Source organism: Crocodylus siamensis, chromosome 5 (genome assembly GCF_052110815.1).
Source record: "Crocodylus siamensis isolate JL-2025a chromosome 5, ASM5211081v1, whole genome shotgun sequence".
Classification (NCBI taxonomy): Eukaryota; Metazoa; Chordata; order Crocodylia; family Crocodylidae; genus Crocodylus; species Crocodylus siamensis.
Genome location: NC_143399.1, coordinates 42,035,371 through 42,050,730, shown reverse-complemented (window position 1 = coordinate 42,050,730; position 15,360 = coordinate 42,035,371). Strand labels below are relative to the sequence as shown.

General features: G+C 43.8%; 1 protein-coding gene across 4 annotated transcripts in view; it reads left to right on the top strand.

The window, feature by feature from the left end:
* The window catches only part of MTA1 (metastasis associated 1), a 126,681-nt gene extending 115,428 nt beyond the window's left edge, over positions 1 to 11,253 (top strand). For 2 of the 4 annotated variants that reach the window (XM_090050381.1, XM_090050382.1), the window contains exons 19-20: positions 3,008 to 3,159; positions 9,555 to 11,253. In XM_090050381.1, coding sequence (XP_089906507.1) covers positions 3,008 to 3,159; positions 9,555 to 9,693 — 291 coding nt within the window. In that variant the 3' untranslated portion in view covers positions 9,694 to 11,253. The remainder of the gene's footprint in view (positions 1 to 3,007; positions 3,160 to 9,554) is intronic. The other 2 variants (XM_090050384.1, XM_090050383.1) reach the window with 1 other exon arrangement.
* Positions 11,254 to 15,360: the final 4,107 nt, after the last annotated feature.

Below are 15,360 nucleotides of genomic sequence, written 5' to 3'. Positions count from 1 at the left end.
GGCTTACATGACGGAAGGGCTTTTGTTTGGAAAATGGTTTCTCATATTGAGGAAGTTGGTGTGTAAGCTGTCTGCTGAGCATGCATGTTTGCTTGCTTGTTTGTTTTTTTTAAAGTTTAAAAACTCCTCCTAGCCTTTCGTCCATTATGCTGAGAGCTTCAGCAGAGGACAGAAGCAAATAGCCAGTCTGATAGGTGGGCTAGTGGCAAAGTTTCCCATGAAGTGCTCCTGAGATTAAATTTAACCTCCTGTGCAGAGGACCAGCCCAAGGGCTTTGCCTTGTTGAAGGTACAAAGCACAATGCAGTGCTGGGCAGGGGATACCAAGCTGCTGAGTGAAGTGAAACTTGCTTAGTTAGAGCTGGCTTGGGTCATTCTGCACAGCAGTGCCCCATGCCATGTAGACATGTCCAGGGTTTGAATTATGGGGGAGTCCCGGCGGGCTGAGCCTCATGTAAGAGATGAGAGCCCCCTCATAAGAAACTAAGAAGCTCAAGATGGCCGTGGCAGCTCCTTCTAGCTTCTGGCTGCCACCACTACAGACACCCCCCCCCCCCTCCCGTCAGAGTGTAATTTGAACCCTGGACATGCCTGTCCAGCCCATGTTGGTGGCTTATGTGTCCCTGTGTCTTGTGATGGGTCTCTTCACAAGGGGACATTTCACCATTAAGAACTTCACCTGCTTCTTGTATTGATATAGTGGAATTTGCCCTATAGGGTAAATTGTCATAATGTATTGGTATAAATAAAGGCATGTGGGCTTGGGTAAATCTGCAATGGGTATTAATAATGGCTATTGAATAATTATCATCCAATCTAATGCTCCTGTCTTGGGTAGGGTATATTTCACAGCCAGGATATTTATGCTAGTGTAGTTGTAATAAGGAAGCAATAATTTTGTCTGTCATTTCTTGGCATCTGATACAACATGGTAAATTTTTGTATTTCTAATTTGAATTCAGTTTCACCTCTTATTACTGAGGAGACTGGCTACTTGTTTGTGTCTGCTGTATAAAAAAAACTCAGTGTAGTGGGAGAAACCAGAGGGAATGATTTAACTTCTTTCAGCGAAAAGGGTGGGAACTCTGAACTCTCTCACTACTCTGGTTGCTCAAAACAATGTTCTGGAAATGAAAGGTCCACGTTTCAGGATGTACCCATTGAAGCGAGTGCTCTGTTGGTTAGACCGATGCAAAATCCAAGCATGTTAGCTGCTTTCTTCCAAGCATTTCCAAGTACTTTCACTATAGCTGTTCTACTGACAAGTTAAACACTGGGAGAAAAATAATGTTCTCAATGCAAATGAAAAGACCTTCTCTGCAGAAGTCTGGCAAAGCCTTGTTCCAAACTTTGTTGATAAACCTCAACATTAAAGGCTAAATATCTGGAAGAGTTTTAATGGTTTGCTTTGCTGAAATGGTCTTGCATACCAAGGAGCCAGAAAGTTGAAAGAAAAAAGAAATGGTTTCTTCCACGTGTGTTATAATTGTGGGAGCTCTCTCCAGTGTCAAGGAATTAGGATGGAAAAAATTTTAGCTCTTCTTGTAGACCCTTATTTTCTGGAAGAGGGGCAAGGGTATCCAAACATGAAGTCACCAGTGGCATTTACTGACTAGGGATGGTCAGAAATGTTATTCCCGATGTTGTGTTTATTTTTTTTAATGGAAAATTTTGGCTTTTCAGCTAAACTTGATTTCACAGAAAAGCATCTGATTTCTGTGGAAAATATTTTTGTCAAGAAAAAGCACCCCTCCCCCCAGTTTACATACTTTAATTTGGATGTGCTGATGCAGAATCCGATGGGAAATATACATGGAGCGCTTCAAGCTCCCTTTCTCTTCCATAGGCTTGGCTCTGTGACCAAGCGTCATTTCCTAATGATGCATCTCTTACCATCTTCAAGAGGAATTCCTAGGAAATAGTCTGACCATGGCAACTATGTTCTCCTTACCTGAACTACAAGCCCTTTGGGCAGGGCTTCCAAAATTCAGATTTTTTTTTTGGTATCCAGTTTTTTTGCTGAATTCTCAGTAGTCCATGGAAAACCTTGAACTTGTTTTCTTTTTACTGAAATCTCTCCTGTCCCTACCCTCCTCCGTCCTGACGGTTCTAAGTCTGAGCAGTTCTAATTTACACATGATCAAACTTCGGGGCCTGATTCTGCAACCTTTTCGTGTTTAAATGCTGTTGATTTCAATGGGATTATTCTAAGTACTGCTTCTCATGAACTTGGGTGGCAGAATTGGGCCCTATATGATCAAGGACAGCCAAATTGGACTTCTTTAACCATTTTGCATGTCTACTCCATTATAGAAATAAACTCCTAATTTTTGAGAGTGGAAAGGGGTGATGTGTAGATCTGTAGAAACCATGGACATGTTGCTTCTTAAAGCAAGTTTGATAATTCAGGGGGCATCTGAAAAGTTCAGTCCCACAGTAACACTTTCTGATGGACACTTTAAAACATGTAGTTATAGGGAGAATGCTTTTGAAAAACCAGTGTACTACCCTTATGCATTTTTTTTCAAAGTCATCCTTAAAGCACAAAAGATGTGGGTGAATTTGTGAGAACCATAAATAATCTTAGAGCACATAAAAATCTGACTCTCATCGTAAATCTACACTTGTTTCTCTGAAGTGAATAGAGTTCCTCCAGATTTACAGTAGTGCCTGAGTTGAAATTGAGTGCTCAGTCTTCCAAACTTGATGCAATCCTTTTAATCATGAAGGTTTACTGACAGGGCCTCCTAATGATCCTATCCTTGTTTGTTGGAGTACTGCTGCCCTATTGTATATGTGAGAGGGCCTCAGTAGTTAGTGCTAGGGGGCTACTACTTGTTCATTAATTTTATGTTCTCTCACAGGCTGGAGGGGAGAAAATTTGTCAAGAACTTAATGTCTGATTCAAAAATTTTAATTCTTCTCTCCTCTTGTTTGGGTGTTTGTCATATGCTACCTTATATTTGACACAGTCTGTAATTTTAATTTTTTTTCCTATATTATGTCAGGGACCAAGTCGAAACTTGCTGCTCAATGGGAAATCATACCCAACAAAAGTTCGATTAATTCGTGGTGGATCCATGCCTCCAGTGAAAAGGAGGAGGATGAACTGGATTGATGCTCCAGATGATGTGTTTTACATGGCCACTGAAGAAACCAGGTAGGAAAGAGGCTTCATTCAAGTGGCATTAACAAGGGGTAGCTGCCTCCATTCAACATTTTTTCGTTTCTATTTTGCATTTACCACCAATAGTGCTTTTCGTGCATGCTGAAAGCATGTTTCATCATTTAGGCTGACTCTTCACCAGCCTGATGTTGTTTATTAAGACCCTGGGTACACATTATAATTACAGTGAAATTAAGGTGTTAACTGTGCTGTAACCAGTAACACTTCTACTCATGCAGCCAATTTATGGCTCTATAAGGTGACAGACTAGCCACAAAGATATTCCACAAAATATACGGAAGATCTTTATGGCTCTTGTTATGGTGCTATAAATTGAACGGGTAGCACCACTAGATCCAGGGCTGTTTTAGGGCTGAAGCCAACAATCAGCTAATTGTTGGTCCCAGCCCCAGGACAACCATGGGTCTCCAACTAGATATAGGGCTGTCAGTCAGCTAATTGCCAGTCCTGGCCCCAGGACTGCTAGTAGTCTTGATCTGGACCTGGGGCCCCTACTCAGCTGATTGTTGGCCCTATCCTTGGACTGCCTCAGGTCTGGAACTGTTTAAGGGCTGGCGGCAGCTTCAGGTCTGGGACCAATCCGCACCCTGCCTGATCCACTGTGACACAATTGGGATCAGGGGTATTTTTGCATGGCTGGCATGGCAGGAGATGCAGTGTTTGGGATAGGGCCTAAAATTCCTCCAGTCCCAATCATGACATTTGCCAAGGCCTACAACTTGGACAACTGCATTAGATGTTTGGATGATGTGGGCCTGGGGCTGACTGTATACTGTCCCATGGAGCTAGAGGAAGATTCCCCCTTTTGTTCTCCTGAGCCATGTTTTAGAACATAGGAAATGCCCCAGGGAAGGCTAAAACTTGCTGAAACATCCATCCCAATCCCCAGATCTATAGAAGTTTATGAAGTTTTATCTCTTCTATCCAAAATCCCAACCACCCAGCAATGTCCTGGCATGTGAGTACAGAGAGTATCATGTTTGCACTTGGGGGAGCAAAGCATATAAGGCTGCAATAGACCCCACTTAGCTCTAGGGTAGTGCTTTCCCTTGCACTAGATGCTACTCAGTATATCTGTCCCAGATGTGTACCACTGAAACCTTCATACTTTGGCATCCAAAATTACAGTATAAGAACAAGAGTTGAATAACAAAGTTGAGTACAGAAGCTAGTGTGCGTTGCACTCCTCATGCATCTGCATTCTGTACACATGCTCAAACTCTTTTGACATTCAGTGTCCTTCTGAAGCTGTATTTGTTCTCTGAATGCTTTTGTGTCCCTGGTCTGAGAGCACAGAAGGACAGCTGAGCCTACGCTGCTCTTAATTCCTTCTTGCTCTTGAGGCCAGTGAGAATGAAGTCCTGCAGTGTCTGCCTGCTTCTCTATATAGTTCTGTAGTTAGCCTTCCTCATTTTTGTTATTGCCCACTGTCAAAAAATAGTAAAGTCTCAGTGTAGGCTACGTCCCTCACCTCATACAGGGGCACCAGCAATATGATAGAAGCTAGACCTCTGGGCTAAGTACAGACATTAGGGGGCATTAGGGGGAGGTTACATTGGTTCAAAATGGCCTCCCAATATCAGGGAAGTTGGAATTGGAGGGGCGGGGGCTAACAGGGGAATTGTGGTGGGGGCAAGTAGGCTGGGGGAATGGGGGAGGGGCAGGCACAATGAGCAGGTGGGGGGGATAGGCATGACCTGCAAGGGGTGGAGGGTGAAGTAGGGGTGACTTATGGGAGCGATCAGAATGAGGGGGCAGGTGTGATCCATGGAGAGTTGCTGAGGTTTGGGAGAGTCTGGTGGAATCAGAAGGATTTACAGGGTCTGTGGAGGGGTTTGGGGAGGACCAGGGGCTATTTTTAGCCTCCCCTGACTCCCTGCCCCCCTTCCCCCAGCAAATCTACACCCCCATACCTCCTGCCCCTCTCCTCACATCTTGCAGGATGGGTGTTGTGCGGGCTGTTTGGTCCAATGGGGGACAAGGAGTTGGGGAGCAAAAAATAGGCTGGGGTAGGACATGAGGGTGGGGTAGCGAAAACCACAGCCCTGGGGCTGTGCAGAGAAAGCATATAGAAGTTCCATGCACCCTTTTTGACCTAAATTGGGTACATTTTGATACTACATCAGTCCAGGTTTATCTTAAACAGTTCTGCAATTTTTATACTGGTTTGTGTGTGTGAGACTTCTGTACAGTTGCACCTTTAGGTTGATTTCTGGTCACTGAAACCGGGTCTGTAAATATAAGGACAGCACTAGGATGAGCCAAGTTTAAATCAGGCAGCCATTCTGAACCCAGTTAAGCTCTCTGAATGTCTGTACTTAGCCCTGGGATTCAATACCTAGCCTTCATGTGAAGCTCTGACATCTGTCAATGATGGGGACTCCTGGTGCCTTCTAAGTTTTGGAGACCAGTACATCCCTGAGCAATGCTCCATATGTAGCTGCTCCTCTAAACATACTCAGAAAGCTTAGAGGAGCTGGCTTAGGCTGTTCCATCTTGAGAGCTTGATGCTTGAGAGCTTGACCTTGGATTAGAGAAGGTTGGAACTAAATCATAGTCCTCTGAGCAGTCTGGCAATGAGCCATTTATTCTACCCTGACTTCTTAGCCCACTTATCAGTCCCTAGTTGTTGCCATCATCTGTCATCAATGTCCATTGACAGGCAGAAGAGGACACCACTTTAGTGAAAAGGCAGGGTGGAAGTACTTTTCCAGGTGTCTTTGGTATTGACTGGTACAGGCTGGCATGTTGGACAGAACAGAACCAGATGAGGTTCAATGTAGAGAAATGCAAAGTGTTGCATCTGGGAAGGAAGAACCCCCAGCACACCTACAGGCTGGGCATCGTTAACCGGACCAGCACTACAAATGAAAGGGATCTGGGGGTAAGAGTAAACCCCAGCATGAATCTGAGCCAGCAATGAGGTGCAGTAGCTTCCAAGGCCAGTAAAACTCTGGCATGCATCAATCAATGCATCTCCAGTAAATCCAAAGAAACGATTCTTCTACCACTTTCCTCAACATTGGTGTGGTGCATTTGGTGTATTGCATCTAGTTCTGGGCACCACACTTCAACAAGGATGTGCTAAAGCTTGAGAGGGTCCAGAGAAGAGCCACCCGTATGATCAGGGACTTGCATGGCAGGCCATACGAGGAGAGGCAGAGGGATCTCGGACTCTTCAGACTAAATACAAGAAGGCTGAGAGGGGACCTGATTGCGGCTTACCGCCATATCGGAGGCGTACATCAGGGGCTCGGTGAACAACTGTTCACCAGGACGCCCAGGGGGAAAACTAGAAACCACGGCCACAAACTCCTGGAAGATAGTTTCAGGCTGAACATTGTGAAAAACTTCTTCACAACTAGGGTGTCCAGACTATGGAACAAGCTCCCCACAGAAGTGGTGCAGTCATGTACCCTAGAGAAGACCTGGATGGTCACCTGGCATGACCCCTGCTCATGCAGGGGGCTGGACCTGATGATCCTTCAGGGTCCCTATCAGCCCTTCTATTCTGTTGTATCTATTAAATCTAGGACTGCTTCGGCACCAAGTGCCTTGGTACCTGGAGCCCTGGTATCTCCCACTGGTCATCTTGAAACCATGCTCAATACACAAACCATATGGCACTAGAAGGCTTAAATAGGGGCACCTGTTCCCTAGAGAGGTTGAGGGTGGGTAATACTCGAGTTCCTAGTCAGTGACTGCATCTACGCAAGACGCTACTGACCAGTCATTTAGTACTTTTATAAATGAGAACTAAATGACTGCACAGAAACCAGAATTACTGTGTAGTAGCATTGCGAAACAGCTTTTGGGTGATGTTGACTACACGGGAGTGCTTTGCTACTGCACAGTAGCATCACATCATGCTTCTTGCCATGCGATGCTACTGCGTGGTAGTAATGAACTACTGCACAATCAGCATCTTGTGTAGATGTGTCCACTGATCCCGTAATAAATAGGTTAAGGAAATATCTCTGATACCTATCTCTCCCTCAGACTGTGCATTAACTATAGAATAGCCACTCCCCTGGAGGTGATGTACTCCTATGTCTTCCCCTTCTTATCACAGCAGGTGGTAAACTCCTACCTACTCCTCCTTGGGTAGCACAGTGGAAGTGAAGGAGGGCTGTATAAGAGATGTCAAAGAGAACTATGTTTTTGACCCATGTGTCTTCCCTGTTCATACTTGCATCCAGTACTAACCATGGCCTTAGTGGTTATCCTGAGTACACAACTGTGTTCAATCAAATCTACATGTAATATCTCTAGAGCTAGATCTTTCTTCCCAGGGAGACAATGTAGTCCATCCAGCTGGACCAGCTAGTGTACCCGTAGACTCTGAAAAGGCAGGAGGAAAAGACAGTAAACTTCAGCTGCAAGACCTATTCTTCCAGCAACAGGTCCCAAGTGTGATCTCCTTGTTCTCTGCTGATGGGATGGCCCTCCAGCCTAACTGAATGATTTTAAGGCATTCGACAACTCTATCAAATGCATGGCAGGGATGAGAGAGACCTCTCAAAGTGGTGCAAGAGAAATCTCATATTCCTGGACATCTTGCCCCTTTCCACACTTGGCTGGCTTGCTATGCCTATGTGTGTGGAGTATTGGAACCTGCAGAAGACCTAAATAGTGTGTGGTACGATTCATGACACATGCTGGAATCCATTCCAACCCCATCCAAGTGAGCAGACAGCAGGTACAGGTCTACTTCACCAAATTTGAATTCTTCTGTTTTCTCTCAGTACCAGATTGACTTGTGGCAGCTGCTGTCCAGAAAGGGTCCAAACAATATTAAAATATTTTCCAGCTCTAAATTAATTTGGACTTTGTGCCAGCTTCATAAGAATCCACCCAGCAGCAGTATCTGCTTTTCTGTTCAGAGCCGTGCCATGTAATCCCTATTCTACAGCTATAATGTTCCTCAAGGGCTGTGTTCATGCTTTCCCTCTGTATCCAGCATTAGAGAGATGGTTTTTGGAAAATTCTCTCTAATGGGGGGGATGGTAAAAAAGTTTAAAGATGGAAAAGGAAGAGTGAAAAGACTTGGAAAATTTGGCATGCAAACCTGCCTGTAATCTATTTGGGTTATTCAAGAGAAGGCTAAAAATGATTCAGTCACAACCGATAACCACCCATATGGGGTGAAGTTGTCTGATAGCAGAGGTGTTTTACATGTAGCCCATAAACATTGTAACAAGGTCTAATAATTACAGACTTAATGCTAGAAGAATTTAGGCTAGAGATAAGGATCTGAAATTGAATAATGTCCAGGGTTATTCCTTTTTTTTCTTTTCCCACTCTATCTCTCTTCCAGTGTCTTCCAGAGTTGGAGAAATTTGGAAGAACCAAAACAAAAAGAGAGAGAAGGAGAGGGGAAATGGTTAAAATTCATTCTGTTGCATACAGTAGTCAGAAATACGTAGAGAGGAAAATTGGAAATTTAAATTTGAGGCTTTGAAAAAGCAGATTATGTTAGCAGATGCAAAATGAGAATTTCTATTTGAATCATTTTGAAATTTTGTTGAGGACATTTACAATTTTGTGGGAAGAAAATTAACACAGTGGAGCAAGGTAGAGAAGAGGGGCTGGCCCCAGGCTGACCTGTTCCCTTAGGCTAAAATTCTTGTGCACAATCCTGGCCCCACTGAAGTCAGTGAGCAAACAACCATTGGAGTCGGTCAGGTTTTCACCATTTGTTTCTAGTCCATGTGGCTTGCAAGGTACTGGACAGAAGGACAGTGCCATTTTGATATCTAGGGAAGCTGTTACAAATGCAAGACTGAATCTTAATGATCCTTTATTTTGGCCTGTTAATTTTAAGGGAGAAATTTCCCATTTTGATGGGAAGCTAGTCTCTTTATCAGCAGCTGCTTGAACCTGCTCAGAGGTTTGCAATGTTGGAATGATTCTGATGGGGATGGATTTGTGGTCTGGGGAAGGAAATGAAGATTCATTTATAATGTGACTTTGCACCTTATAATGTAGCTATCACAGCTGTATGTAGAATATACATAATGAACCTGATTTGTTGCCCTAAGTATTTCAGGCATTCCCTACACCTGCTACAGCCTTGGCTCTGAACCTGCTACCTACAGACATTTCATTTTATGAATAGACCAATTGAAGTTGCAGTAATATACCTTGGGCTCTTTGGAGGAGAGGTTGTATAAATAGCAGTCCCCTTCTCATTCTAATTTTCTTGGTTTGTTTTTTAAACGACTCAGGAGAAAACTTGGTTAGAATAAATAGCGTGGGCTATTTATGAGCGCACAGTAGGTGTGATCTTGAACAATAAGGAGGAAAAATCTTAGATGCTAGAATTGTTTGCTTTTGTCCCCAATTCCTCTCTTTCCCATTGTTTGTAGGAAAATCCGCAAGCTGCTTTCATCTTCTGAAGCTAAGCGAGCCGCCAGACGCCCTTACAAACCGATTATCATCCGGCCAATCCAGGCAGTGCCGTTACGCCAGCCCATGAACGATGAACCCATAATCATTGAGGATTAATACAAACTGAGTGGCCCTTGGAACGATGGTGGATCTCCTTGAAAGAATCTCTCCTTGATGTATACTTGAGTTTTTATTGGCTACAGCATTGAACTAACTGCTGAAGAGAGGGAACCTTTGAGGAACTGCTTTGCATCTTTTAAACACTTAAAAGGAACTCAGTCCCGCTCTGAGCCTTGATGACCACAGACCGCTCTCTCTCTCTCTCTCTCTCTTTCTCTTTTGCGCGCGCTCTGTCTTCTCTTCCTTTTTTTATTTTTGGTAGCCTGTTTTTCCCCCTTTGCTTCTACCCCTTTTGTAGACAGGTGGGAGGGAAAGTAAGTTTAACTTATTAAGAGAATGTGGAATAGTAATTTTTAGCTTTCTGTTTCCTCTTCTGATGTATGAAGAGCTAGAATCCTTCATTTTGTGACTGAGCTCTCGTTGCTAAGCCGTTTTTATAAGGCTGTGTTGTAAGATTTTTTTTTTTTTATTTTGTGGACAGTGCCATTTTTTATTTCATTTATATTATTTCTTTTGTAGATAAATTTCCAATCTGTAACTCTGATATTTGGAAATAGGATCTGAAAGCCAGCCACAGGTTCAGCTAGTTTTCTTGGTCCTGTCCCTTGTGTTTTTTGGATAATTTTGCATGGCCAATTTCACTTGTGCTCAAGCACAAGTCAGAAACAACTCAGGCTGAGGAAGGAGCGAGCTAAGGACTGAAGAATCTTGCAGAACATTACACTAACACTGAGCAGCTGAGGCCAGGCTACTGGAATAAGCTGTTCTTTTTTGTTTTTTATCCCAGTCAGTCCCAGCGGGGTCTGGCTCGTGGCATTTCTCTCAATAACCAGCAGTTTGTGTGCTGCCTTCTGTCTGACATCTGGAAACCTACGTGCTGTTATATCTACCAGGACCAGCAGTAGGCCCTCCAGTTCAGCAAGTGTAATGAATTGCTTTGCTCTGGCTCCAAGAGTCAAGTACACCAATGCCCAGGGACATTTTGCTTAGAATACTGAACCTGTTTGTGCATCAGTGTTTTTGGACACATCTCTCCAGGGTGAACCTGGTTTCTGTTAAACTGCATTACTGTACATTTCCCATTTTGAAGGGAATTTCAAGTTAAATTACAGCTGGGTTTTCATTTGAACACACTGTGTTTGAAATTAAGTGTTTTCCCCTTGACATTTCTTGTGTTTTTGAGGGGTTGGTTTTTTTTTTGTTTTTTTGCATCTCCTGAACTTATTATGTATTTGCAAGTCTGTATAACTTTCTTTTTCACATGTCTTCTCATTGCAGTGCATTTGCAGAGTGCCCTGCTTTGTTTTGAAAGGATGTAAACTATCATTTGCGACTTGTGCTGATCTGTACATGTACCTGCCTCAAGCAGACACAGCATGTAAACCCCCCAAGTCATTCCATATGTGTCAGCAGTGAGATGAGCCAAAGTTGTATTTGGGTTATCACAGTCCAGCCGTGATTCTGTGCAACACTGCTAGCCCACCAGGGTAGGCAGAAAGGAATCCCCACAAAATGAAGTCAATTCAGTTAACTTTACTTAATAAACCTAGAAACTGAGCTTTTTGTGAAACCTGCTTCTTGTGTCTGTTCTGAAATCGAGAACTTTGCCTTTGCCAAGGCGCCATCCAGCTGTAAGATGTGGAGTTGTACCTGCTTCCTAGAAATTGATTTGACTTGACAAGTATTTGGATAATGGTGCTGATATGGAGAGAGAGATGCCAATTTCTTCACTTTTATTCTGCCTCTTAGCTTGTCATGTGGAGCAAGACTAATTCCTAATTTTGATCCCACCAGCATCCTACATTGAAACTTCTAATCTATCAATATCTTAGCTTGATTCCAAAAGTGCTGTCCTGCTAAAAATTTCATAGATTTCATAGACATTAGGGCTGGAAGGGACCTCTGGAGATTGAGTCCAGCCCCCTGGAGACTCAAGCCTGTTGTATGTGGTGACTCATACATCTCCCTGATCAGAGGCATGAGCCTGCCACGTGGCAAAACAGAATCCCAGAGGGTTAACATTTGAATATGTTGACATTTAAATATTTCACTTTCACATTAATTCATTCTTAGATTAAGCAAAGTTGGTTCATGTGCAGAGCTGATTGGCTTTTCAATAGCAACACAATCCCAGTAGCTTGTAATGTTTGTGTTGCTACCAAATACTTAAGATGTATCCTCCACTCCTTATATGTCTATGCTTCTGTACCTATTGCTTCCAAACAAGGGGCTGAAGGAAAAACTAGATTTGAAAGATAGGCATGCCTGATAACCCAGTATTCCTGCAGCCCTTTAAATGTGTTCCTGCCCCAGTGCTAAAGAACAAATTCTTGCACTAGCAGGAGCCTTTCTTTGTCTTCCAGCCACAGATGGAATAACCAGAATGCTCTTCAAGTGATGTGATGTCAGGCTGCTAACTAAGGAAAGGTCTTACAGGATTTGATTTTTTTCCCTTTATAATGAGACCAGCAGCCTGAAGTGATATATTCTAGGAACAGCGAAATCAAGTCCTCATCAACCATTTTGAAGAAGTATCTTAGTGTCTGTCTCATGCTGTAAGTAAGGATTATGGCTGCTGCCACTATTGTGCCTGAGTACTATACTGTGCCACATCTACTCTAACATCAGCCTATGTTCAGAGACTTCTGGAAAAGTCGCACAATTTGGAAGAGATTTTGGTTTTCAGTGGACAAACTACATGTAATAGCTTAAAGTGACCACTTGAGGGTGCCAAGTCTGCAATTTCAGTGATTTGAGCACCTTCCAAAGTTATCTTAGCTTTAGATGCTACTCTGATTGTTGGAATTTGGATCAGGCAAATCATTGGAGACTAATCCAGATGATAGACCTCTAAGGAACACACAGTGTCACTTAACATGGCTTCCCTTGCCTTTTGCTGTTTTGTGGTAGATTGTACTTAGCTTGGGGCTTATAACAGCGTGGGGTGAGGTAGGGTGGGGTGATGCTTTCTCTCAAGAAATGAACTATACTGAGAGTCATGAGCAACAGCCAGATACCAGAAGAAGCTGCCTTATCATTTCTATGCTCTAATGCAGGGGGTTTCAACTGGGGGTATGCATACCCCTGGGGGTACTTTGGAAGGCCCCAAGGGGTACGCGACAGTGGCGCGGAGAAGCCAGCAGCACTTCCGGTTTCGCTTGTCAACTGGCCGTGGGGGGTACTCTGACCAAAAAAGGTTGGAAACCCCTGCTTTAATGCTTCCAACAAGCAAGCCACCATTATTATGGGTAACCTTGGCAGGCCAGCTGCCACAAGTGAACCCAGTCTACTTCCCTACTCTTTCCAATGGTCTGTCCTCCCTCTAAAGGGGCTTTGAAAACCTCATGCTATTGTTTAGGCCATGAAAAGAGGTGTACAAGGCAGAAGCGACTCATCTCTGGAGTTTCCAGTAAGTCCAACTGCCGTCATTGAGATGATATTCTTGGCTTTCAAGTCTTCCTAAGCTGGATGCCAGGGGCCAACTCTTCAGGTAATCTGAGGATACTTTCAATTACATGAGGTGAATCTGTTGGCCTTGCCCATTAAGAGATGATGCTGGTGATTTCATGTGCATGTGGCCCTCTTAAGTAGAACTTGTGTGCCAAGGAAATGAAAAAATGGAGATAGAACAAAAGGCCAATGCGACTGGAGTGACTTGGACGCTTTTCTTCCTGTGTTTCTCACTAGGCCCTGTTACTTAAAAATAGCATCATTTTAAGATCGGCTTTGGGGCAAGGGAATGCCTGTGTGTGTGTGCACACATGTATACATACATGCACACAAGGTAAAATGCAACTTATTGCTGCCAAGTGCTACTATGTAGTCATCAAATGTCTGCTTCAGTTGGTCACAAGCTAGCAGTTAGGTGAGGACTCTTATGTGCACAAACAAGATTTTTCTTTAATCATGCATCTGTGGCATACCTGTTCTTTGCCCAGTCCATTCCTGTTGCTTTGCAAAATGAATAGTAATCGTTCTGAAACTTCTCCCAGTTTGTAGGGTTATACCTCCATCCTAGCTTTGTCCACCGGTGATGGCATGCACAGCCATGAGGGTTACTGCAGACTTGCAAGCTTGAGGGGTCCTGGGACTTGCAAGCTCAAAAGTAGTAGCTATTTAGAAGTTTGGTCTGAAAACTGTTTTTTTTTTTTTCTGTAATGAAAATTGATTTTTGCTGCAATTGCAGCATCTTTCCAAGTCCTTTAAAGAGAGAGTCATATCAGCAGCATAACTGTGAGGGGTAAGTGAGGCATCACCCATGGGCACCAACTTAAAGGAGCTGTCAGTATGACCTCGTCTCCCAGCAGTTTTTGCCATGGCAGCCACATCCCTGTTCAACTTGGATGTAGAAGCCAGACAGGTACAGGCCTGTGCCTAGTCATGTAGCTGGGAGAGGGGTGGAATAATGCCACTCCTCCCTCTGGAGGCTTTGCCATGGGAGAGACATGGAGTGGGGGATGCAAACAAAGCACCAGAAGCAGCCCATGGGAACCCACTCCAGCTTCTCCCCCAGTAGCAGCAGCCTGATTGTGTGCTGCTACAGCCACCGCTGCAGCAGTAGCAGTTGCTGCCCAAGTGATGAGACCTGGATCAGGTAAGACTCTTCTCCCCATTGTGCCTCCCCTAATTCTCCCTTGCTCTCCAGTGGTCACCATAATCTCTTCTTCCCCCCACCTTTCCCACCTCTGCCCTGGGCACTGAAAAAGCTTTGAGTCACACAAACATGTTTTTAAACTAAAACAAGTTTTGAAATTTTGCATTTAGAATTACTCCAGAATTTTGTGTTGGCTGCTATGTGTTCCCCTGCTTTACCAGTGGTGGGTTAGGGTGTTATGTCTTATGTTGAGTCCTGGTTGACTGTAGTTTTACGAAGAGGTTAGACAATGGACTTGTACTGTATGGTTTGAATAGGAACGATCCTGCCTCAGGCAGGGGGTTGAATTGGATGACCTCCCAATATCCCTCTTTTCCAGCCATACTTCTCTATGATTCTGTGCTAAAATACACATATAATTTAATAAAGTGGCTAATTTAAAACCAGGTTAGACTTGTGGAGGCAGAAAATTCCTGTACCTGTTTAAGAGACAGTACAGGAAAGCACTAGAGAGAGATGCTAGGCCCTATCCTATTCTACCTGTTGGGCATCTAAGCAAGACTTAAGCTTCTAATTTCAATATTGCGTAACACCTTGAGGTGAGGGAAGGAGTCCTGAGAGCAGAACTAAAATGATCCATATCTATAGCATTTGTAAAACCAGAGGTGAAATTTGAAAGAGTAGAAAAATGAATAGAGACAAACCTGGGGAGGAGGGGAAAATGAAAGAGACTAAGCAAGAGTTGAAAAGATTCAACCCAGTGTATTGCGACAAAAAATTACCAAAGGATGTGCGAGTAGCAACAGATCAGGAAGGCAGAAGGAAAACTCCATCCTCTGCATCTCCTGGCTGGGGTAACTGGATATGGATAGTGTCACACCTGTGTCTCCCTTCCAACCCACCCTTACAACATACAGGCAGCAGCAAGGTTACCATAGACACAGAAGCATAATACAGCAAGCAAAGAACAGCATGCATCTGTGAATTTAGTGACAGGTGGCTGCAAGGGCCTACAGCTTCACTGTGCAGATGCTGAGACACAACCTATATCCAGTCCGTAGATAGAACAT